The 25,900-nt window shown below is 36.0% G+C and overlaps 1 protein-coding gene across 1 annotated transcript in view; it reads left to right on the top strand.

Annotated features, from left to right (window-relative positions):
• LOC131078659 (glycerol-3-phosphate acyltransferase ATS12, chloroplastic) overlaps window positions 1-25,900 on the top strand; it is a 92,713-nt gene that overhangs the window by 35,818 nt on the left and 30,995 nt on the right. Inside the window, exons 3-8 of the mRNA XM_058016404.2 lie at window positions 7,381-7,467; window positions 7,618-7,715; window positions 18,756-18,813; window positions 19,115-19,216; window positions 19,370-19,431; window positions 19,569-19,679. Of these exons, the coding sequence (XP_057872387.2) occupies window positions 7,381-7,467; window positions 7,618-7,715; window positions 18,756-18,813; window positions 19,115-19,216; window positions 19,370-19,431; window positions 19,569-19,679 (518 nt within the window). The remainder of the gene's footprint in view (window positions 1-7,380; window positions 7,468-7,617; window positions 7,716-18,755; window positions 18,814-19,114; window positions 19,217-19,369; window positions 19,432-19,568; window positions 19,680-25,900) is intronic.

Genomic DNA, 25,900 nt, shown 5'->3' with positions numbered 1-25,900 from the left:
ATACTGATTACTGAAATTTTACTAAGTTTGAAAATTTAAAAGATCTTCTAAAACCTAGAATTTGCATTATAACTCCTAGAGATCTGAAACCACTCTCAAACATCCTGCCAATATATACATGAAATCTAACTTTAAGTACAAGTCTTGTACTTAAATGTTATATTTCATGTATATATTTTGATGAAGAGAATGAGACTGACTTGAAAAAAAAAATAGATAATTTTTTGACATGTTTGGGCCTCTTTTTTTTATGCAGCCGAGTTTTTTATAGAAACCACAAAAACTCGGTGAGTTTTTCCCAAGAACTCGGTGAGTTTTTATGGCGAGTAAAAGTTGTAAAAATTCACCCTGAAGAAAAACTCGCGAGTTTTTAACTACTCGCCGAAATTTCGGCGAGTAGCTCCAATCCTTGAAAGTGACTTAAAAATGGTAGCTGATCAAAACCCAGTAGAAAAAGGTAAAGAGATTGACATGTGTGATATTCATGATTTGAGGGCAAAAATGAAGTTTTATATAATAATGGACATGATGTCATAGTTGATCACCAAAATGGATCAACATATGAGTATACCTCGTCCACAGAATGATCGTGAAAGTACTTCCAGAACTACAAATCAGCCTGCAAACGATAAGAATCAGTGCACCAGAACCAATATGGATTCTATGGTTAGGCCTTTTCAGCTAACTTTTATCAGAAGAGAAGAAGAAATCCATAGAGCTGAAGATAGAGTGTCCATAGTTGATGAGATTACTGCTCGTTATGTTGAGTTTCTAGCTCTTCCTCAAGATATTTGGAATGAGCTGTCACTTAACCAATTTATGAATCGGAAGAGATCAAGAGGTGGAACTAAACAAGATCAAAGGCCTCAAGCCCAACAAAAGGGCTAAGAAATTGCCTTGGGAAAGTTGACACTTTATCCATTTGATGGAAGTGGGAAGAGCACAGCTCTTGTATGGATCTAGAAGCTGGACACATACTTGTCCCTAAGGCCTATGGCAGAAAGTGAGGCCATAAAATTTGGAGCCCTTCATCTTGAAGGTGTTGCCCATGCGTGGCAGTACAATGGAATACAAACTCAAGGCCATGCTCTCATAAATTCATATGATGAGTTTTACAAGAAGTTAATGGAGAGATTTGACTAAAAAGATCCAAAAGTGCATTTTTGTGAGAGCCCAGCTAAATCAATATAGCATTGTTGAGGGTTATGTTGCTTATTTCCACAAGCTTGCTGTTATGGTTGCCGATGTCACAGAAAGAAGATTGGTTATGCTGTTCATTGAATGATTGATGGAGAATTTGAGGGGCTTGGTCAAAGCCTTTGAGCCTTCATCTTTGCTCGAGGCAATCAAGAGAGCTCTAGCTCTTGAATCCACTTTTCCCAAATCAATTTTTAGAGGAAGAGTTTTCCATTTGTAAATCCGTTTCAGAAAAGTTATCATCAGCCCTAGAGTTCACCACCAAAATTGGATGGAGAAGCCAAAAATGAATGAAGGAGGAAGAATTTGTGTTTTACATGCAAGAAGCCTTGGGTTCTGAGTCATAGGTGCCTTGGAAAAGGTCAATCACTGCATATAAGTGGTTTCTGATGATGAATCAGAATTAGAAAATTCAGAACAACAAGGTGATCATGAGAATGATGATGAAAATGAACTAGAATAAGCCAAATGAAGAGAAGACTATAGAGAGAACCTTTTCCCAACTTTCAGGTACAAGAAAGTATGATCCTTTTAGGATCCGTGGAGTTGTATGTGGCCAAAGAATCATTGTTTTGATCGATTCTGGACCCACTTATAATTTGATTGATGAAAGAGTTGTTGATAGAAGAGGTCTAAAAACAAAAGAGTTTGAAGGTTTTGATGTCAAAGTTGTTTTATGGTTTCACTGTTCAATTTACCAAAAGGATTCTTAACTTAAGTCTCTTGGGAATTATGAAGTGACAGATGATTTCAATGTTGTCTCTTGGGAATTATGAAGTGACAGATGATTTCAATGTTGTTAATATAGGAGTCATTGATGTTGTTTTGGGTGTCAAATGGCTTCACTCTTTGGGTGAAATCAGTCAAAAATTTCAGACCATGGAACTTAAATTTCATGTTAATGGCAAGAAAGTGGTGTTGAGGGGTATGTCCAATGGAACTACTCATGTTTTTTTAGCCAAAAGGATGGAGAGTTTATTTTACCATGACCAAGTAGAGTGAGCAGACCAATGCTTGATCATGCCTACACATTAACCAAGGAATAAGAGATAGTATCATGTAGATGTTCAAACTTTGTTGGATAAGCACAACAATTTTTTAGTAGAATACCTCCAAGAAGATCATTGCATAAAGGAATTGGGCATGTGATGGAGTTGGAAGAAAGAGGAAAACCCATCATTAACATTCCTTATTGCCATCCTAGAAGGCAATAGGAAGAAATAGAAAAAGCCATTAAAGAGTGAGTTGGGACACATTTGTCCTAGCAAAAGTCCTATCGCATCTCTAGTGGTCTTGGTGAAGAAGGATGGAACTATGCACATGCACATGGATTACCGTGCTCTAAACAAGAAGTCCATCAAGAATCTATATCCAATTCTGAGGATTGATGAACTACATGGTGTTATTTCTCCAAAATATACTTAAGATTTGGATATCACCAAATCAGAGTTAGAGAAGAAAACATCAAGAAAATTGCATTGCAGTGTCGCTTTAGGAATTACAAGTTCTTAGTCATGGCTTTCAGTTAGACTAATGCACGTGCAACTTTTCAGTCTTGTATGAATAAATTTTTCAGTCAGCAACTTAGAAAGTTTGTTATGGTCTTCTTTGATGACATTTGAATCTACAGTAAGACTTGGGAAGAGCACCTGAAATACTTAGAAGTTAGATGAGTTATTGGGAATTTTGAAGTGTGAGTTTGCTATGATAGAAATTCTGTATTTAGGGAAAGTGATCAGCCCCAAGGGTATAAACGTTTATCAACAAAAGATTTAGACAATTTTGGATTGGCCACCTCCAAAGACTCACTCATTTGGGAAGTTTTTTTGGTTTATGCGATTTTTATAGAAGGTTTGCGAAGGGGTTCTCACAGTTGGCTGCTCCTCTCACTAATTTGACTAAAATGGAGGCATTTTCATGGTTTGATTCAATGCAGAAAACCTTTAATCAGCTCAAGAAAGTGATGAGTTCTTGTCATATTTTGGCCTTACTAGACTTCACAAAGCCTTTTGAGCTTCAATATGATGCTTTAGAGAAGTTATTGGTGCTGCATTGATGCAGAATAAGGACCCAATTGCCTTTGAAAGTAGGAAGCTGAGAGGATTGGAGAGAATCTTCACCATTTATGATTAAAAAATGCTAGCCATAATGCATGCTTTGGATAAGTTCAGATAGTACTTGGTTGGAAGTAAGCTCATTGTCAGAACTGATCATAATAGTTTGAAATATATTTCAAGTCAAAAGGATCTTAATGAGGGGTGACAAAAATGGGTGAGTTAGCTACAAGCTTATGATTTTGACATTGGATATGTCAAAGGGAAGAAGAATGTTGTGGTTGATGTGTTGTCAAGAAGGCCACATCTGAGTTCTATGATAGAGATGACTGCTGATTGGAAGGATCAAATTTTTATTGAATATGCAAAACACTCCTTTGCTACTAATATTTTGGATGGTATCTTATGGGATGTAGTATGGTGCCCTGTTTTGCCTTCTATTTTTTTTTCTTTTTGTAAAGTGTTTTGCAATGGTTTTGAATTGACAAATAAAGTGCAGATGATAGAAGTAATTGCAGCAAACTAATAACTCAGAAATTTAACGAAACTTAGAAATGCATAAGGCTGAAAATTTCAGATTTGAATAGACAATATTTCTCAAAACTATGAGCATCCCAGATCATTGAATAACATTACCTATTTATTTCAAACATACCAAGAAAATGCAGCAATGATATAGCTTGAGATGTTCACAAAATAAGCAATTTAGATGTGCCAAAAGTGGATGCCACTCGCGAAAATCTCTGCCAAAAGCCATGCAGAGGATAAGAAAGATAAAATAGATCCAAATTTTCTCCAAATAGCAGCTCTAAACTCCTCAAACCCTAACTGCCCAAATAATTAAAGAGTATGGCGGCTGGCCAACCACAAAGAGGTATGGCCAGCCCAAAAGAAGCAATAACAACAGAAAACTCCTCAACATTGATCTCTTTCAATCAGATTTTGCAATGAAATTCTTGTAAAACTGAACAATAGAATCCTCAATCAGCTCAACTATGTTTCCTGAACGAGAACACCAAGAAATTGTCCTGATTATGTCTCTCAATAACGTGGAGAATGTTGCCTGCAAGGGGTTTCGTCCTCACAAACCAAAGAAGACCAATCTCCTCTAGGAGAAATGACAATATCAAATAACAAACTCAGCATGAGAAATGAGCTCCATAGAAGTGCCTTTGTAGCCCTCCTTAGAAAATCGACCCTCTTCACTTTTTGCTTTTAATTTAACTAAAGTCCCTTTTTAATGTCCCAATGTGTTGTCCAAATATAAAAAGGCCCCATTCATTTAAAATAAATCATCTTTTACTTTATAATTGGCCCTTATAGTCTCTTTATTTAAATATAATGATAAAGTTACATCTTTAATTTAACTTTATTAATTAATAACTTATCGTTATTTTATTTAAAACCATTGGACTATATAAAATGCTGAGATAATCATCAAAACTAAATCCACTGGCAATGCTAAAAATAGTAACCTTGTTAGTTGGCTCAAACATTTTTCAAAATTGACTAACTAAAAATAGTAAGTATTGAAGAAAAATCACTTCAAAAAAGGGCAATATGTGCATAATACTGGTGGGAGCTCAACTAAACATCAAATACTGCCTAATTGCCGGACAAATTGCATCCAAAGTTCCCTAGCCCTAACTCATTGGCCTACGGGAACCAAACCCGAATAGGCTAACTTTCCACCAAACCATTTGGTTAGGAAGGGGACATTAGCTCCAAATTGTATTTCCAATACAAATCCACAAAAAGTAACCCCTCTAGAATTTAATATTTCTATCATGTTTTTTTGATTCTTTAGATCATCATGTGATGCAAGAGAAGAACATACTCAACTTTTCAAGAAAATATAAGATTTGCAACCTAGATCACTAAAAAGGTTAATAAGACACAAACCCACAAGCTTTGATACCATGTAAGATTTGGCTATGAATATAACCACCGAAGATCAAAGAATTTCATTGAAAGTGGATAAAAAGTCTTAAAATTGGGGACTAATTCTATTTCATCAAAGGATGCAAATACACAATGATTCTAGATTGGATTGTATTGGATTATTAATATGAGAGCTATAAGTTAATATTTATCGGATGCATCATCAAGAAATATGAATGTACACCAAATTTAGTACAAAGGTGCAGTCAATGTTTTTGTTTTGATGATTACACTAAGAACCCAAAGGAAAGCCAACACAAGAAACTAGAATGGCATTACAATAGTTTGTATGATGTTTAGTAGGATGAAGAATTACTAGATGGTGAATAGGGTGATGCCCAACCTTCAAAGCAAGCCCAAGAAAATGAGCAACAAAGATTGAAGTGGTAGTAGACTACACTAAAGGATGCTTGAGAAGATGGGATGCCAAAAATAATGGAAGGTTGATCTTAGGAAGATTTAGTGTGCAGAGTACATTGTTGTGTAGCATTTATTGACTAACATGTGGTGATGCTATGGCAGTAAGCTGTGGTAGAACATACATGGTTTTTTTACTTGTGGTGGTGCTGTGACAATAATTGCAAGGCACTTGGAAGAACTCACAATTGCATACGAAAGTAGTGTTTATTGAAAGCATGAACAGCGAATTACAACTTATGACAGAATTGGAGTTAATGTGGAATAATCTAAGAGTAGGACAATGTTCTAGAAGATGGCACAAGGTGTTGCAACTGCAAGTGAGTAGTTGGTAGTGGTGGCAATATTAGAAACATGTATGTATACTGATAGTGTTAAGGTTGTTATTATTGATTCATAACTTGCAGTAGTGGTAAGTATACAAGGTGACTATCTACACAGAGACATCATACTTGGCGAAATGGGTGGATTGCAGTTGCATGACTCTTGATATTCCTCAGATTGGTTGGATAGATAGATGCTTAATATACCTAAGTGAATGTCAAGTATTACTTTGTGTGAATGTACCAAGGCTATATGTTTTTACAGGTAGAAAGGATAGCATTGGATTATACATTGTTGGTGAAAAACTTTAAGAATGATCACAGAAGAAGTATGCTATAGATTGAGACTCTGTTGAGATCTTTTCACATTGAATCTTTGTTGATTCTGAATAATATAACTGTAAACGTTTTTTGGTGGTGGGTTTTCTCCCAAAAGGGTTTCTTATGTAAATCTTTGAGTCTTGTGTAATCTTGTGAATGCATATGGTTCCATTTACTTCTGTATGTTAGATAGATTTTGCAAGTGCTATTGGCTGTTTTCTGAATACATAATCATAAGTTTCCCTTATCCTAGTCTATCAGTCATTTGCAAGATGGGTGAATATCTCCAATTTTTTAAACCTTGCACATATGATGAGGCGAAAGGTGAACTGACTTTTCTTTTTTGACAAACATATCCGTTTTTTTGTCATCTTTTGGTTGGTTTTTATGTTTAATCTTCATCAATATTTCTCTAATCATAAGCAAATATCAAGCTTAGCATTTCATTTTTTGCATATTATTACAACCCTTTATTATTTTATAGCCTATTTCAAATCTTATCTCCTTATTTTTTGATAATTGAATTCTGACACACTATTTTTCAAAATATCTGTTATCTTGTTGTTCCTTTAAGATAATAATAATGCTAGTAACCTCTCTTGCTGGAATTTACCCAAGCATTAAAGACAATCCTTGGGACCCTTGGGTTCAGAATCCAGATATCCATTTGGCTCATGGTGCTGTGGATGGAGAGCAGACTTTACAGTTGGCCTCGGTGGGGATTGAACCTTTAGCTTCTTGTGAAATTGCTTTGTCTTCGCCACTAAGACAAGTCCACATTATGAAATTTCTCTTTATTAAAATGTAAAGGCTTTTTTGCATATATTTTGTAAGTTTGCATTTCCAATACCACGTATGCTTGTCAAACGTGTTTTTTTTTTAAATGTTGAAATAGTTTCATTCCCAGTTGAAAAATTCCTAAGAGCAACAAAACAAAGGCTTCTATATTGATGTTTAATAGTAGAAGATGAAGTAATTGCTTTGAAATTGCCTGAAATGCCTTTCTTTTTTGTGAAGCAATAGATTTTGAGATGTGCATGGAATTTTAACAGTGAGTGTTGTTTGCTCTCTTTAAAGTGACATTTTTTTATCTTCTTATGTTCTTTGAATTGGATTGTCTTTGTCAGGTTTTTGAGAGTGGGAATCCCAATGCAAACGAAATAGTCCTTTCAAACATGGCAATAGCTTTTGACCGGATTCTGTTACAGTTTGAGGTTTGCTACTTCAAATCCTCTCTATGTAACTCTCCATGTAATTTTATGCTTCAGTTCTTGAAATGATGCAAATAAAAGTCAGTTACATGTTGCAAGATAATACTTATTTGAAGATATGCATAATCTCTTCTATTTTTTCCTTTATTTCAGGATCCTTTTACATTTTCTAATTATCACAGAGCAATACGGGAGCCTTTTGATTACTACATGTTTGGACAAAATTACATTCGGCCATTGATTGATTTCAGGTATTGTAGTCTACAGAAGGTTTTAGTTCTTGTTTTTTATATGACAGGATTGGCTGTATTTCACAGGAGGTTTCTGATTGTTGAATTACACAGTATTTGATCATCCCTAAATAATATAGAGGTAGATTAGTTTTCCTCATGCTTTTCCATTGAAAGATTTTTCTCTTAACCATGTAGGTTTCACAAATGAACAATATGGTAATTTTAATTTTTGAGACTAAAATATGACATCCTTCAGCAAATTTGTGAATGTAAGGGAGGTTGTCTCTATGTTAGGCTCGCTAGGGAATTGGATTCCTCAGCAAGAAAAGCTGTCTAATTAAATTTATCTCTATCTCTATGGTAGAAGATAGTTTGATGGACATACACAATTTTACCTCTATGGGGGTGATGAAAGCTGGATGGAGAGAGAAATTCGAGATATGCTAGAGGAAAAAGACACAAGGAAACTGTAAAAAAAATATTACTTTAAATTGTCCTACTATTGGATGTGAATAAGTTGTTCCAATAAGAGCTATTAGTCTTTAAGGTGGCATTCTTAAATTTCTTGGTATTTGAGGTTTGTAAATGGAATGGTTCTGATATTAATAACTCTTCAGGACTTTCTTAATTGAATACCTGCAAATTGTCCTACAAGGATTGTTATTGGGCATTTGTACATCATTTGAATTTAGACTCATTCCAGGGTTGTCCTTTCAAAGATGCCCGTTATATGTCTCTCTCTTGGATGTTTGGAAGTTTTCTGTAGAAGAGAATATATGGCTCTAGAGGAATACAAATGGCAACTGCTATAACTATGATTATTTCTTCTGATATATAATTGTGTTGGGTATATACTGGTATAGAGTTGGTTGCATTACCACATTCGTGATGTCTTATTGTTGATGAACATCAAGAAGAAGATAAAAAGTTGATAAACAAAAATATGAAAAATAATTCATTGTTTCGAGAAAAATGCACAAGGTTCAGATTTTTCTTACATTTATGTGGGAGTGAGGAGTGAGTTTGCCATTGTGAAGTATTCAATTGCAATAAAAGAACAAATTATGTATGTGAGAATTTTATATGATTATATTGTCTGATAATCTGATTGTTTTGTTGCAGGCTGAAGGAGAGAGATCATTAATATTTTTATATGTCTTCTCCAAATGATTCATGTTGGGCTTTATATGTTTTAGAAGACCGGTCAATAGATGTCTTGACCGGTCATGTCTGACCGGTCATGTCTTTTAGACATGACCGATCAAGGCACCTATTGATCGGTGTCTTTCCATATTGCACATCCCGATTTCGGTTATGTTTGGTAACTAACATTTAATACTTAAACACTCGGTTGAAACGGTGTTAGTTATGATGCTTTGTTAATGGCCCGATTATAAATGTTTATCGGTATGAACTAAACCCGATAACAAATAGCATTACATATGCTATCGGGTTAATACCCCGATAGCATATTAATGCCGATTCATAAATGAATCAACATTAATATGCAATCGGGTTATTAGCCCGATAGCATTTAGATCGACGCTTAACTATGTTAAGCAAGTCGTCGATCTAATCCATCTTTATCCAATGCCAATATCATAATCATGATCAATGTTACAATCTGATAAACATATTTAGTTCGGAAAGCATAAATCAGATAATCTAATAGCATAGATGAATAAACCATAACAGAATAAAGGAGATTAACGGGTTAGAGAAGTCTTATCTTGCAAAAGCTACTAATGCACTAACACTCCCTATTAGCTTTGGAAGATAGATAAAGTAACTTGCATCACATTTCTCTTTCATAACCAGAATAATGTCAGTCTCCAAGAATATATATCATCTATATATATGATATGAAGTACCATCAGGACACAAGATACAAATATAAAACATCACTCTAAGTATGTGACATAGAGTATCACCTAACCATGTGATATAGAAGATTCATCATTTCATTATGACAAGATATCACCTGAACACGTGATATCAGTATTGCCTAAACACGCAATACTACAGATACACATGTGAGGATGGTTAAATTCTCATCTTATCCAGGTTGTGATATGTGCACAAACATTTTATACAAATGTTTAACCACAACACCATCATGGCACATCCATGACATACCAGAGATCCAACATGATAACTGGTTTAGAGAATTATAAGATCGTCACCTTATGATGTTTGCATACAAGTGCTCATAATCTGAGAGATCGTCACCTCTTAGATATGAACACAGGGGGTGAAACCCAAAATGTCCCAACATGACAAAAGAAGTTTACACATTAAACATCTTATTTACAAAGCAGATTACCTTTCTATCATACCTGAACCTTTTCTGAAGTGATCAATCTTCACTCTGGAAAGAGGTTTGGTCAGAATGTCTGCAGTTTGATCTCCTGTACAAACATATTCTAATTGAATTACATTCCTGTCAACCATATCTCGTACATAGTGGTATGGGATCTCAATATGTTTGGACCTGTCATGGAATACTGGATTTACTAAAAGTTTTATGCAACTTTGATTGTCACAATGAATAATAGTAGGTTTCATAGGTTCTCCAAACAATCCCACAAACAACTTCCTAAGCCATACTGCCTCTCGGGCAGCCATAGAAGCTGCAATATATTCGGCCTCGGTGGAACTTTGAGCTACAAAAGACTGCTTTCTGCTGATCCAAGATATCATGGCTGAACCTAAACTGAAACAACACCCTGAAGTGCTTTTTCTGTTAGTCACGCTGCCAGCCCAATCTGAATCTGTAAATCCGTGTAGATCTATATCAACTTTCTCATATTTAAGACCAAGGTTTAGGGTACCTTGTAAGTATCTCATAATATGTTTTATTGCCCCCAGGTTTATCTCCTTAGGTTCACACATAAACTGACTTAGAGCATCAACAACATAACAGATATCTGGCCTTGTATTTAATAGATACATTAGGGACCCAATCATCTGCTTGTACTGAGTAGGATCAGTGGATTGTGATTCTGCTACCGCTTCTTTAAGTTTATGTAAGTTGGTTTCCATATGAGAGGTCATGGGCCTACAATTTAGCGTTCCGAATCTCGTCAAAATGTCCAAGGTGTACTTTCCTTGGTTTAGAACAATATTATTGGAATTCTGCCATACTTCTAACCCTAGGAAGTAATGAAGTAGTCCCAAGTCCTTCATATCAAATTCTGTTGATAGATCTTTCTTGCATTGATCTATAAGGTGATCATCTCCTGTGATTAATAGGTCATCAACATATAAAATCAATATTAGCATATCACCTTTATTTCTTTTGTAGTAGAGATTAGGATCTGCATCATTTTTAGTGAAACTTAGTTTTGAGAGATAGGTGTCAATTCTTTCATACCAGGCCCTGGGAGCCTGTTTGAGCCCATAGAGAGCTTTCTTAAGTCTACATACATGAGACTCTGCATTATGAATTTCAAACCCTTCATGTTGCCCTAGGTAGACTTCTTCTGAGATCTCACCATTTAAAAATGCTGTCTTAACATCCATCTGGTGTACCTTCCATCCCTTTGCTGCTGCAATGGCTAGTACAACTCTTATCGATGTATATCTGGCAACAGGTGCAAATGTTTCTTCATAATCTATTCCTTCCTTTTGTGAGAACCCTCTAGCTACAAATCTGGCCTTGTGTTTTTCAATACTGCCATCTGCAACATGTTTGATCTTGAAAAGCCATTTAGATGAAACAACAAATTTCTTAGTTGGCCTAAGAACAATCTCCCAAACATCATTCTTCATAATGGATTGATACTCTTCAAACATGGCATCCTTCCATACTTGATGTTCAAGTGCATCTGATACATTGTTTGGTTCAACTTTAGAGAGATCATTCATAAGGGCAACATAGCTAGTGAATTTATTAGGCCTTTTACTTTCCTTGAAGGTTCCTGAAGGAGTAGCAAAGTTCTGAGCTTCTGTTACAGTCTTGGTGGCCCATAGTGGTCTTTTTTTGAGTTTTTTTTTCTCTAGGTGGGTTTTGAGTTTCACCTATAGTCTCCTCAGGATTCTCCCTCTGAAGCTCAGGAGTAGGATCTTCTTCTATGTTAGGAGTAGGGATATAGATTTCAGGTTCTATTGTACTTTGGGCTCTTTTGAAGGCTAAGTCTTCTTCAAAGATTACATCCCTACTAAGTTCAATATTTCTTTGACCTTGTATATAAATTCTATAGGCCTTGGATGTTTCACTATATCCTACAAGTATTCCCCTTTTTCCAGAAGGTTCTAGTTTTAGTCTTTTCTCTTTAGGTACATGTATATAGTCAGGACACCCAAATATCCTAAGGTGGCTGATATCTGGCTTTATTTTGGTGAAGACTTCCTCAGGTGTTTTATCTTCAAGGTGGGAGTGAGGACATCTGTTTTGTATATATACCGCAGTGCTAGTTGCTTCTGCGCAAAGTTTGATATTTAGATTTTGATCAAGGATCATGGCTTTGGTAGCTTCTACAATAGTCCTATTTTTCCTCTCAGCTACCCCATTTTGTTGAGGATTATAAGGTATTGTTAACTCCCTCTTAATCCCTAAATTTTTACAAAAATCTTTAAATAATTCTGAAGTATATTCCCCCCCATTGTCAGTTCTTAGCGTTTTAATTTTATTTCCTGAGTAGTTCTCCGTTAGTGATTTGAATTCTTTAAACCTATTGAGGATCTCTTCTGATTCTTTACATTTCAGAAAGTAGATCCAAGTTTTCCTAGAGTAGTCATCAACAAATATTACATAATACAAAAATCCCCCCAGAAAGGGTTCGGACATAGGTCCACATACATCAGAATGAACTAATTCTAATATTTTGCTTGTCTTCCTAGTACTATTTTGGAAGGCACCCTTGGTATTTTTACCTAGGGCACATCCCTTGCACGCCTCTGAATGATATTGCTTCAACTTAGGTAGAGCTATGACAAGATTTCCCATAGATGATAAAGCCCTATAATTCAGGTGGCCTAGTCTTCTATGCCACACCTCATTTGCATTTGTGGCTTCATGAATTAAGGCTAAGTTGGGCTCTGTGCATAGCTCATACAAATAGCCTTGTCTTTGTCCAATGACTTTAGCTTTCTTGATGGTAGAATTTCTCGACCAAGCCAACACCTTGTTTTCCATGAAGGTCACTCTGTATCCATTATCCTCTAGTGCTGATATGGAGACTAGATTTCTTTTGATGCCGGGGACATATAGTACTCCTTCAAGTTGCAATGACATGCCTGTCTTTAATTTGATGATGCAGGTTCCAATTCCTCTGACTGGATGTGAGGAATCATCTCCGATGGTCACTTCCTCATCATTCTCCTCTATCATGGAGTCTAGCACTTCTCTAAAACCGGTAATGTGTTTGGATGAACCACTGTCGATCACCCATGAGTTAGACTTGTTTGTTGTATGGCTTGTGAGTGCTGAGTAGAGGACATAGTTCTCGAAGTTATCTTCCCTTTTGGATTTTCCTACTTTGACAAATGTGGCTTGTTTGGCTCTCTCCGAACATTTCGCAACATAGTGTCCGAATTTGTCACACCTATAACATTGAATATGTGATAGGTCTTTTTTTGGAGTGTTCTTGCCTTGATGACATTTTCTTTTCCTAAATTGCTTCTTCTTACTTTTCTTGTTTGCGTTAGTATTTAGGACTTGAAGGTCTTCGTCTATGTTCTTTTGTTTTATTCCAATTTTGTTCAATCTCGACTCTTCTTGGAGACAATCATCTCTTAACCTCTCAAACTTAGGATATTTGGACCTTGCACTAATGCTTTGGACAAATGTATTTCATCCACTGGGCAACCCATCTAGAGCAATGAGTGTTAATTCTTTACTCTGGATCTCATAATCAAGGGTTGCAAGTTCATCTCTTAGGGTTGATATTCGCATGAAGTAGGAGTTGATTGTCTCCCCTTTGTTCATCGTGATATGATTTATCTCTCGTTTCAATGCCAGAGTACGACTTGCATTTGATATCTCAAATGTCCTTTCAAGTGCTTTGAACATTTTGTAAGCCGTCTCTTGTTTCTTTATGATGGGCATTATGTTGTTTCTTACCCCATCAACTATTATTTTAATAGCCTTTTCATTTCCCTCAATCCATGCTGTTTTGTCGGGTTCATTCTCGGGTGCTGCACTTTCAGTTTGAACATATGAATCAACTTTGTTTTCTCTCAAAATCATTTTGATTCTAAACTTCCAAGCTGAGAAATCATCGCTACCTCCGAGTCTATCTTCGAATCTAATAGCGCTGGCCATTTTGGAAATGTGATGTAATATATAATTTTGTTCTTGAATTATTCAGAAATTGAATAGCCTCAGATTCGATTAGCCTCGCTCTGATACCATGTAAAGTTTTATTCAATTGCAATAAAAGAACAAATTATATATGTGAGAATTTTATATGATTATATTGTCTGATAATCTGATTGTTTTGTTGCAGGCTGAAGGAGAGAGATCATTAATATTTTTATATGTCTTCTCCAAATGATTCATGTCGGGCTTTATATGTTTTAGAAGACCGGTCAATAGATGTCTTGACCGGTCATGTCTTTTAGACATGACCGATCAAGGCACCTATTGATCGGTGTCTTTCCATATTGCACATCTCGATTTCGGTTATGTTTGGTAACTAACATTTAATACTTAAACACTCGGTTGAAACGGTATTAGTTATGATGCTTTGTTAATGGCCCGATTATAAATGTTTATCGGTATGAACTAAACCCGATAACAAATAGCATTACATATGCTATCGGGTTAATACCTCGATAGCATATTAATGCCGATTCATAATGAATCGACATTAATGCTGATTCATAATGAATCGACATTAATATGCTATCGGGTTATTAGCCCGATAGCATTTAGATCGACGCTTAACTATGTTAAGCAAGTCGTCGATCTAATCCATCTTTATCCAATGCCAATATCATAATCATGATCAATGTTACAATCTGATAAACATATTCAGTTCGAAAAGCATAAATCAGATAATCTAATAGCATAGATGAATAAACCATAACAGAATAAAGGAGATTAACGGGTTAGAGAAGTCTAATCTTGCAGAAGCTACTAATGCATTAACAGCCATGTCATCGATGTACTTTTTGAAGGAGTTTTTGGACATGATTACAACTTAATTCATTACTCCTCTCTTAGTGTCATTGTTGATGTGTTTTTTATGACACCTTCAAACACAAAATAAAATACTAAGTATCTTATCCTCTCTTGAACAAAGACCTCTCGAATGCTAAACTATGTGATCAAACGAGACGACTCCAAGGTTCCAATAGTCAAGTCTTGACTTTATACATGGATAGACTCAATGATTGTGACGTGACTTGTTGGAATCACAAGGGGGACCTACGTTGATACTTGAATGTTTGAATACTGCTGGAAAGTGGAAATTTACTTGACTTGGAAACAAAAGGCAAAAGAGGTAGGGTTTAGGGAGTCTAATCTAATTCCTAGAATGTAAGAGACTATGAATGATTTAGTGAAACTCTATTAGACTTTTCTTTGCCATGCTAAGAACAACTCCACAAAGCTAGTGTGATCTTCTAACGTAATCTTATGATATTTAAATCACCATCAATGAGATGCATATCAATGGGCAATTAGCAATCGAAGTTAAGCTTGGACAAAGGAGTTCAGTTGACTACACAAGGTACTTCATAATTAGCAAAATACTAGTAGTATTAACATGCGAACTTCACCATTAATAATCCATGAGAGCTTCCATCCATCTAATCAACATGAAGATACATGAGAAGTAGAGACCATGCAAATGTTGAATCAACACAAGAAGTTCACCATATCTTCAATGAAAATAATATGCTTCTTGCAAAAAAGGCTTGGCAACAATCTCCTTTTCTCCTATTCTACTCTAGCTATCTACTAACAACTATTGATCAACTATTAACTTGCTATCGAACTATTAACCTCTACAAATGAGGAAGTGGAGCCTTATATAGTGCTCTCAATACAATTGGATGGCCAAGATCAAATACACATCAATGGCCAAGATCAAAAGATAGAAACCTTAATTAGGGTTTCTTACACCCATTACATAATATTTAATGTTTGACCTATGATAAAATTACAATGAATTGGACACATGTCCTTCCTTGAATTTTGATCAACGAATGATAAGGTTAGGTGATTCGGACTTTGTGCTTGCACATGTGGTAGTTATCCTTGTTGGATGAGTCAAGTGCATTGAATCTGGATGCCTTGACTTGGAATGATGCGATTGGGTTGGTGATGATTGGGCACCACGTTAGCTTACTCTTCTTGTAACTCATCACAATTGTAGGTGATTGAAGCATATTTCTTGATACTCAACATTTCCAAGTGCCTGATGTGATAATGGTGGGAGATATTCCCAAATTGCATCATCTTTTAACTTTGATTAATTATTCTGGAACTATCTTCTGCCTTGATCACATTTGCATTCTCTTTCTGTTGTGTGGAAACTCCTTCCCTATGGTGTCTTGCTCTTGGATTGCTCTCTTGTTGTACTGGCAATAATTCTTGGATTTCTGGAGGAAATTCAAGATAGTCATAACATTGCCTTCGTCATCGATATGATGTCTTCAAATATCTTATCTCTTGATCTTGCATGCTCATTGCTGTCTTTTCATCCTTCATTCAACGACGTCCTTGAAGGTGTTGATTATTCATCCTTGAAACATGACTCCTTCACTTATGTTTGCTCTTTCTCCTCCTTTGTAGTGTGTTCCTTGTCCTGATGTTGTCCTTTCCTTTTAGTCCTTGTGAAGTTCTCCTTCTAAGTTGCATTGCTGAAGCCTTTCACTTGATAATGCTGATTCCTCCTTTATTGCAATGTCTCCTTCCTTGCATCATTCCTACAAAATAAACAAGGAAGACATCAAGCACATAGGATATGGACAAACTCACACATTTTTCAAACTTCCTAAATTGAAATGCACTCCCAATGGGGTGAAATAATGCTCTGATTTCTGAATGTCTGATTTTGTACTGCCTAAAGGTCTGATTGAGGCTCTCAGTTTGAGACTTCGCCCCTGAGAGATCTGATTGATGTTTCCACCAAGTTGTAGACAAATCAACTGCAGGTCTAATTTTCATCTATTTGCCCTTGGCCGTGGATTTTAGTATGTCTGGAAAAAATATGATTATGGCCGGACTTTTGAGCATGTTAGGACATTTTGTGAGGATGGCTGGACTTTTTGGCATGCAGGATAGATTATGGCCGGGCTTTTGTGGGTGGGGGTAAGGACATTTGTCAAAGATGGCCAGACTTTTGAATGGGCAAAGACACATTGTGGCTGTACTTTTGATGGCCAAGGAAAGAGGCTTAGAACTGGCCGGGCCTTTGGATGCATGCGGACATTGAAGGGTGAATGGCTGGGCTTTTGGAGGTGTCTGGACGGATGGGAAAGGATGGTCAGGGATTTTGGGTGTGTCCGGATAGAAGGCTAAGGATGGTTGGGGATTTTGGTGTGTCCTGACAGAAGGCTAAGGATGGTCAGGGGTTTTGGTGTGTCCGGACGAAAGGTTAAGGATGGTTGGGGATTTTGGTGTGTCTGGATGGAAGGCTGTGTCACATTATTCACCTTCAGCTCCAATATTCCTTCACTCCATTTACTTTCAAAACGCTTTTATCCTCATTCACCAAGGTAATCTCACCAGTGCTTTCAAAACTCTTCAAGCACTTGATCCCAAATTTGCCCTCAATATGACATTGTTCCTCGTTGACTTCACTCCAAGTCAAGGGTTGAGTGGGTTCAATGCTTCATCTTTAGTTGATTGCTCCCTCCTTGATTGTTCTTGACTTCTATGTTCTAGTCTAAGGTTATCCACTATGAGGCTTTACTTGATAATCATCATGACTTCATTCATCACTCAAGCTTTGGAGAGCTACCATGACTTCATTTTAACCTCGAAGGAGGGACCTAATTGCCGCTTCACACGAAAGACTCATCCTGAATTTCACCTATTACCCGAGCATCTAGAGCTGAGAGGACTCCAAACTAGTCTGGAGGAAGACCTGACTGCTGCTAGACTACCTGACCTATAATCAAAGGCACTACATCTCCCACTAGCAAAAGGTTAATAACAAAAGAAACTACTGCCAAGCTAGACGACCAGCAAAGACAACTAACCTATGAGCAAAAAGTGGGGTCTCCATTTGCAATGGGGCGATGTGTGAAAACGTCACAACAGTCAGCTTGGATGATCAGGGATATTTTCAAAACTTTGTGGCTTGCTATATGGCTGACTGTCATTGGTTTCTTCTGGAAGACAAAGTGTAAGGCAACTTTTCACAAGGACATATCCTTGCTTAGCTTAGGGGAATTGGGCCATTTAAAGCAGGGTAGCTATTTTTGTCAAAACCATGCGTGCTTGTTTGCTTTTGTAGAGATGTTGAGTATTTGCCCCTTGGGTGACTGTTCAAGTGTCAGCGTTTCTTCCATTTATATAACAAAATCTTCCTTGCACTCCTATTGTCCTGCTGGTGTAATTATCATGTTTCTTGTTGTAGTATAAGATCTATTTCTTCAATAAATACGTTTTTCTCTGAATGTTAAAAAATCCAAAAGAAAAATTTGTGCTTATTAACGATGCCGGGTCTCCTGTAGTGTGGGTGAGATGTTAAAAACCATGGGCCTTGGCAAAACAGGACAAGTCATATACAATTGCATGGTATCTAGAAACCTTTTTTTATGGTACACTATATGCCAACATTCAAGAATGCCCTGTAAATCTGTTATGAACTCTGCGGGCAATGGTAGAATTACAATGTTCTCTATATAAACTTAAGTAAAAGATGGAACTGCATGAATCTGCCCATGCGAATATCTGCTTTCTAATCACTGGTATTTTTTTTGGATTATATTGTTAATGCTTGAGTAGCAGATTTCAGGTACATTGATTTTTTTTTAGATTGTACAATTGCAATGTGCTCTTACACTTTCATTGACAAAATATTACAGATGTAATATTATTGTATGGATATATTATGATTATTAATATTTGATCCATTATTTGGTTTTTATTTGTTTTAGGAACTCATATGTTGGAAATTTATCAGTTTTTCATGAGATGGAAAAACTCCTAATGCAGGTAATCAGTTACGAGGTTTTCTTCTATTTCAAAAGTATATAGATATTGGCAATGATTTCTATATGCTACCCAAATTGAGCCTTTGGGCAACACCATTTGGCAGATTCTGCAGTATGTTATTTCTTACTAGGTCTAAAAATATGATTTCACAGAAAGGTGCAATACAAGAAAATGTCTAGAGGCCGATTTTTTGAACTGCTTAATTCTATTTATACTCCTATCTACAATTAAAATGTCTACCATGATAATTTTTAAAGATAGACTGTGGAATACTATACAGAATTTTCATCTTATTGTGCAGGGTCATAATATTGTATTGATTTCAAATCATCAATCTGAAGCAGATCCTGCCGTTATTGCACTAATGCTGGAAACCACAAACCCATTAATTGCAGAGAGGATAGTAAGTTAAAATAATTCTTTTTAGATGCAGGACTAACTACATTATACTTGGAATTTGATTGCAAATGATTTTTTTTTTCAATGTATGGTTTATGGGAGCATAACCTCCCATTATCTAATAATAGTCATCCTCTTGGGTGCTCTCTTTGCATAGACATATGTAGCAGGAGATAGGGTGGTACTGGATCCAGTTTGTAAGCCTTTCAGTATGGGAAGGTATATTTCCATCTTCCAATGTGGTTCAAAATAATTTGTTAAATAAAAAACTTTAACAGAAAAAAGTTAACTGCTGAGTAGCGTTGAGGTTATTTTCCAGGAAAAATTTGATCAGAGGTTTTCAAATGCACTTTCAGGAATCTTCTCTGTGTCTACTCAAAAAAACACATAAATGATATACCGGAGCTTGCTGAAATGAAAAGAAAAGCAAATACACGGACATTGAAGGAGATGGCTTTGCTTCTAAGGTCTCGTGATTTCATATTCTGATAAGAATTGATTCACAAATTTGAATATTTATGCATGGTTATGAATCATCATTAATATCTATTCATGTTTGGTGTACTAAAAGATATAATGCTTTATGCAAAACAGACAAACACAAGTATACTCTGCATGCCTTAATAGATTGTTTTTTTCCAGAAATATTATTTCAGTAATGTGTACAGAAATATTAAAAAGCATTGTTTGTGCTTTGTTCAATTAATAGATAAGACTGATAACAGAAACATGCCTTCTGGTACTGGGCGTAAGATATGCAGATCATTTAGTTCCGAACATAAATAATGAATTGTTTACAAATACTGCCAGCTCAACAGTAGCACCTAAGTACAAGTAAAGAGAACTTCAGCATCATCATTGAAGAGAAATTCCACAATGATGCTCATGGTGTCCTCACAACCCGAGTGATTTTATGGATTCTCCCTCCACCATGTATCAGTACTAAATATTGACATACAAATACATGGGGAATGGCTTAGGAGAAAATGGAGAATCATCAGCACAATTCTATCTAGACATGGGTCTGATTCATGAATTGTTGATGTCTACAAGATTTGCAAGCAATCTTGTAGATTATGTATCAAAACAAACCAGCTCCCCCCTGCCTGCCCCCTCTCCCCCCTTGCCATTTGTTCTAATAGGACTCAGTTTAAGTGATTTGGGACGTCAGCCAACTTCATTGTAATTGACTATGATTCACGACATTTCCATGGGCATTACCCTAGAAACTGGAAATATGGAGGACATTAATAGCCAACATGCTACGGGGAATAATATTAAAAACTACTAGCTGTGTAGAACACCTAAATGAATATGGAGAGAATCTCAACGATTAACATAATTTAGAGAATAGTCTGAACTCTGAACAATAGGTAGCTGTGATGAAAATCTTAAGAAAATTTATCGAGTGGACCTACAACCTTAGCAAATAATAGTGGTATATGATGCCAATTTTTTTGAGTTTGTGGGATGAGAGATGGGTTTGGGGACCACAAAATTTACAGGATTTTGGGACCATTGGGATGACAGCTATATTGAAATTTAAAATAGTATATAATAATTAATATTTCAAATTTAAAAATATGAATAAATTAAATGGCCTATAAATAACATAAACAAGTCAAAAGAAGTTGAATTTTAATGAGCAAGTATAATAACAATTATAAATTTATAATCCATCTGGAAGACTGATAATGATAACCATAAACTCAATATCTATGTTGCTGGTCTAAGTTGCCGGTTCGGGTTTGAGAACCCGGTTCACCAGTTTGGCAAAATTTTGAAAAGGGGTTTGGGTTTGTTAGTACAAAAACAATGTAAAATATATATATATATATTAGAATGTCACATAGCATCATAAAAACAACAAAACCATCATAAACTTGTAATCATAGCATCATGATCATACCATCATACCATCATACACATCAAGTTCAATATCAAAATAATAATATCGAGTTCTCATATAATAATCAGGCAGGTAGATGCAAATGATGTTCTCATCTTCTTGAAAAAGATGCATGGCATGTTCTGATTGATAGTAGTATATCAGTTATTTATATGGTATGCATCTTAGGCATCAACTAGCAGGCCGATGCAATTGATCATGTAGTATGAGTTTGCTTGAGTTTGGGCATCATGTTAGTTGGGCTCTTGGCATTGAATTTCTTATTCAAGCTTGATAGAATGCACTATTTGACCTATTGTGATTTGAAGGTCTAGTTGCAGCTGTACAAAATGGAACCAAGTTTTGGAGAATAGTTGTTGCAACAAATTTAAGAATGACTGCATACTTGAAATATGGTGACATGTTGAAAACCTTGTGCAGAAGGATTGGGACAAATGTCAACTGCTTGAATGATCTAAGCAAAATCATTGAGTATAAATATGAGTTCCTTTTATAGAGTAACATTGGATTTTTTCTGCTAAAATTGACCATAGGTGTCCTCTGATCTTTTATGTTTTCTGGTGTCAAACTCCTTGTCTAAGTCTAGTTTTTTGTGTCTTCTTTGTCTGCAAATACTAAAATCTGAAGACACTGCTTGCAAACATCTGAAGACATTGCTTGCAAATAGAAATCCTCTCTATGATCTGAATGTCTCCATAGTTGGCTGAAAATTTCAATGGATAAGAAAAATGGAGTTTGTTTTTTAAAGTGACTTTTAGGTTTTACTCCTATTTTTCAAGTCACAAAATTTTGCAAAAAAAAGGTAAATTTGGGTGCCTAGGCATCCTGGTTCACCCTGGCTTCGCCTTGGGTTCGTCCTAGACGAAGCAGCTTCCCAGGCACAAACCCTGGCTGGACCCACAGGCATACCGGGTTAGGATCTGGACCCGAACCAAACCGGACCGGTACTAGGCCCTCAAACTTGCGAACCTTGCAACTTAGTTGCTGGTTCAATGGGTTTGATAGTTTATCCATTTATTTTCCTAGGTTTGACATGGCTAATTGAAATTAATTTAGAATTAAATAGTTATAAAAAATGTACGAGAACTTATAAATTCTATTAGCAAATCATGTCCAAAATGCTTAAACTAGAAAGGTTGGTTTCATAAGCTAATTGGGATTTAGTTGATTTATTTAACATGGGTTCTGAAATCTTGTAAGGATTCAGTTCGCTGCCATTGTGAGGTGGACAGTTGTGTCCATCTAGATGAAAAATTTATGCTACAACTCATTAGTATTTAAAACAAAACAAGTAATGCAACTTATTTGTCTCTCATCAATGTTGTACAACAAGAATGAGTATTTGGAAGGAACGTATATCTTGTTGAACTTTATTCTTCTGAGGTCTTTCTTCATGACATGGATATTCAGGCTGGAGACACCCCCCTTCACAGGTTTAGTGATGCATTTGGTGGTATTATGGATAAAAATGGGAGAGCTGATTTGACGTGTATCTAGGTTAATTTTGACAGAGCTTACAATACCTTTGCTAATTCTGGATCTACTAGCAGAGAATAAACGGCTGACCATGGGAAGCACCCTCTTGGTTTGGTGCTCTAGACATTGAAATCTTGCATATGGTCATTTCCATACCATTGCCCCCATCTTGACACCTAACAAAATCCATTCATTAAAATAACCCATCTTACACTAGTTTATCCACTTTATTAAAATTAAATTGATTAAATAATTTTTATTATTTAATTGATTTTAATAAATAGTTTTCCCACAAATATTCAAAATATTAAAACAAATCCATCATCCTTTTATGGCGACTTGGGTTGGGGTTCTATAATGTAATAGATTGGGGTTCCAGAAAGTCTACTTGGAAGGGGACTCGTTGATTGTGATAAAATTATAAATGTAATTTGGTGCCATGATACACCGAATTGGAAGCTACAAAGCTTCTTCCTTGCATTTGGCTTGATTGGAAGACTTTAAAATCTCCCACACCTATTGAGAGGGCAATGTTGAGGTAGATAGGTTGTTAAAGGTGGTAGTGGATTTGAATGCCAATGGTACTAGCATAGATTTGACAGACTGGAACTTGAAAACAGAAAGCTCACTCTAGCAGAAGGGACACTTGACGACATCAAATTTATGCCAAAGGCAGAGGAGAATCAAATAGCTAGGAGAAAAAGGGCGGCAAATGGCGTTATTAGCCATGAAGCTCTATAGGTATCCATCATTTAGGATGGATACGACAATCTGCCTTAGCGCCTCAGAGAGACAAATGGCCTTCCACAAGAAGGTAATTGAGTTGTGGCTAAAGAAAACCTTCTACATGCTAGAACTAGTAGGGATGGATGCCATTAAAGGTATCCTTGGAGAAGTCTTCCTAGACGAAAGATGCCAACTGCTGATTTTGACAGCTGATTTGTTTGTTTGATTCAATTCTTTGGCCAACATATAATTATTTTGGTTTTTGAAGAGATTTTAGGATAACTTGTGGGTTATTGACTTTTTGAAAGTTGCACAGTAGAGACAATACAAATAGGATACTAAACTAATTCTGAAAATAGAAAATCAGATCTCTGATTTTATTGCAGCAAATTATAAAATTCAAGGAAATGATTATTTAAGACAACTAGAACCAAAATGGCCTACCAGGTGTCCAACGCCCTGCCTAGATGAGTTTATTTTGATGCTAGAGGTGGTGCAAAAAGCAATACAGGAGCCTCGAAGTACTGCAAATTGTTCCAATGTGTTTTATTCTCCTTATAAATAATTATCAAAAACAATTTAAGGAAGAAATAGCAGGTCAGGTGCTTATTCCAAATTCTCGCCAAGAGAAACCTCCTGAATTGACCCCTTTTCCCCGCTAAAATGTTGATGTAGCCCAAATGTGTTAAAATTTCCCTGAAAGAACCACTGATCTGTCTTTATTTGCTGCCAATAATGAATTTACACACAAATTTCTGAATCAAAACCCTCTAATTTATTTTATTGGCTTCACAGGAGAAGCAAAGAGGGTACAACCAGCTTGGGAATGGTATGGCCAGAATTAAAAGCACAATAACTGCTGGAAAATGTTCCCCAATCTGTTCCAATCTGCTCAAATGTGCTGTAGTTGATTTATTCTTGCTGAAAGTATGAATTTTCTTCCAGATATTGGCCCCAAATGACCTGAAAGAGGATTCCTTCAATGCAAAGGTGAATGGGTTTTCGTTCACACACAGAATAAGGGTGAGAGTTTTCGTTCTCAACCTGGAATAAAAAAGCATGGTGAAATTCCTTATGCAAAATCTAGTTAAGGGGCTGTGGAGGGTCGATATGCAGTAATATTTGCACATGGCGGTCTATGGTTTTGGACTTTGATTCGTTGTGGGGACATGACCACAACTCACCCTCTACGAGTGTGGCCCGTGGATTACCTTTCTGATTTGGTTGACAGAGGATAATGAGGAGGCTCAACATCTCTAGGTCTGCAGGGACATCAAATTTCTGTAAGAGCTCATGGGCATGGTCTAGGTCAAAGTCACCGTATTCGCCGAATTTTCGGCTTCGAATTCGATATCCGATGAACTTGTAAAAACTGTATGAAATTCGCTAAAATTCGTTAAAAATTCGCTGGATAAGGCAGAGGTTTTTACCGTCGGCGGATGACCACTTCACTAATGCAGTCGGCAAGTATTGGGGCCGCGAAAGGGCCACAGGTCGACAGTATGCCCGGCCGTCGGTAGGGTTTGTAGCGGCTGAAGACAGGATATAATTTTGTAATCTTGCCCGATACAATGCGAACTAAAATGCCCGATAAGATTGACCCATAACGAAAACATTTTAGTATAATGTTGTTGCCCGATATAACATAAATGTTAACTAATATATTAACATTTCTTATAAAGTTTTCCGATTTAACATTAATATATTATAAATTAAATATTTTTAATTATTTAATTCAAATTTTTAATTATTTATATTTAAAATTTGACAAATTAAAATTAAAATATATAAATATAATTAAACAAATTTAATATTGTTTATTATGATATTTTTTGGATATATTATTATATTTTTTTAAAAATCAAATTTATATAAAGCGAATTTAATGGCGAATTTTTTTTTCGAATTTTTTCCTCCTCCCGAATTTCATTGTTGGCAAATTCGAACAAGAACACGAACGCGGTGACTTAGGTCTAGGTGGTGGGAAGACCTTTGATTTTGGCACTCTAGGCCTCCCTTGATGGACATTGAGCAGGAGTGTGAGGAAGAAGATGTGGTTTAGAAATAGTTGAGAAGACTAGTAGTCCTTTAGTTTTTTGTATTTTGGCTTAGTTTGGTTGTTGATGTTTGAATCTTTGTTTTGGGTATAGCCACCTTAGTGCCAATTTAAATAAAAAAAGCATTTTAATTTATTAATTTTTTACATTATTCTATGTCATGTATTATAATTCCTAACACAGGCCACAACTTTGAAGGACAAAGGAACGGGGCCAAGGAGTGTCCTCCTTTAGAGCATATGTTATGTGGGCACGCATCCTTGAGTTTTTTTTCAGGCGTCCCTATCCTGGGAATATCTCGGAGACAGGGGATGCCTAGGTGACATCCCTATAAATTCTGCATATTGACAGTGAATATTGACAATGAATTCTATACGAAATTTGACTTTGACTCTCATTTTAACACAAACTTGGCATAAGAATTCTGCTAGTTCTTATATGTTAAGGTTCTATAATGTATATGTGCATGGTTTATCCATATTTTCATATGTATATTTTAAATTTCCCTATATATATATTT

This window comes from Cryptomeria japonica, chromosome 2 (genome assembly GCF_030272615.1).
Source record: "Cryptomeria japonica chromosome 2, Sugi_1.0, whole genome shotgun sequence".
In the NCBI taxonomy this organism is placed as follows: domain Eukaryota; kingdom Viridiplantae; phylum Streptophyta; class Pinopsida; order Cupressales; family Cupressaceae; genus Cryptomeria; species Cryptomeria japonica.
The sequence above is the reverse complement of the archived record's forward strand: the minus strand, read 5'-3'. Positions and strand labels throughout refer to the sequence as shown.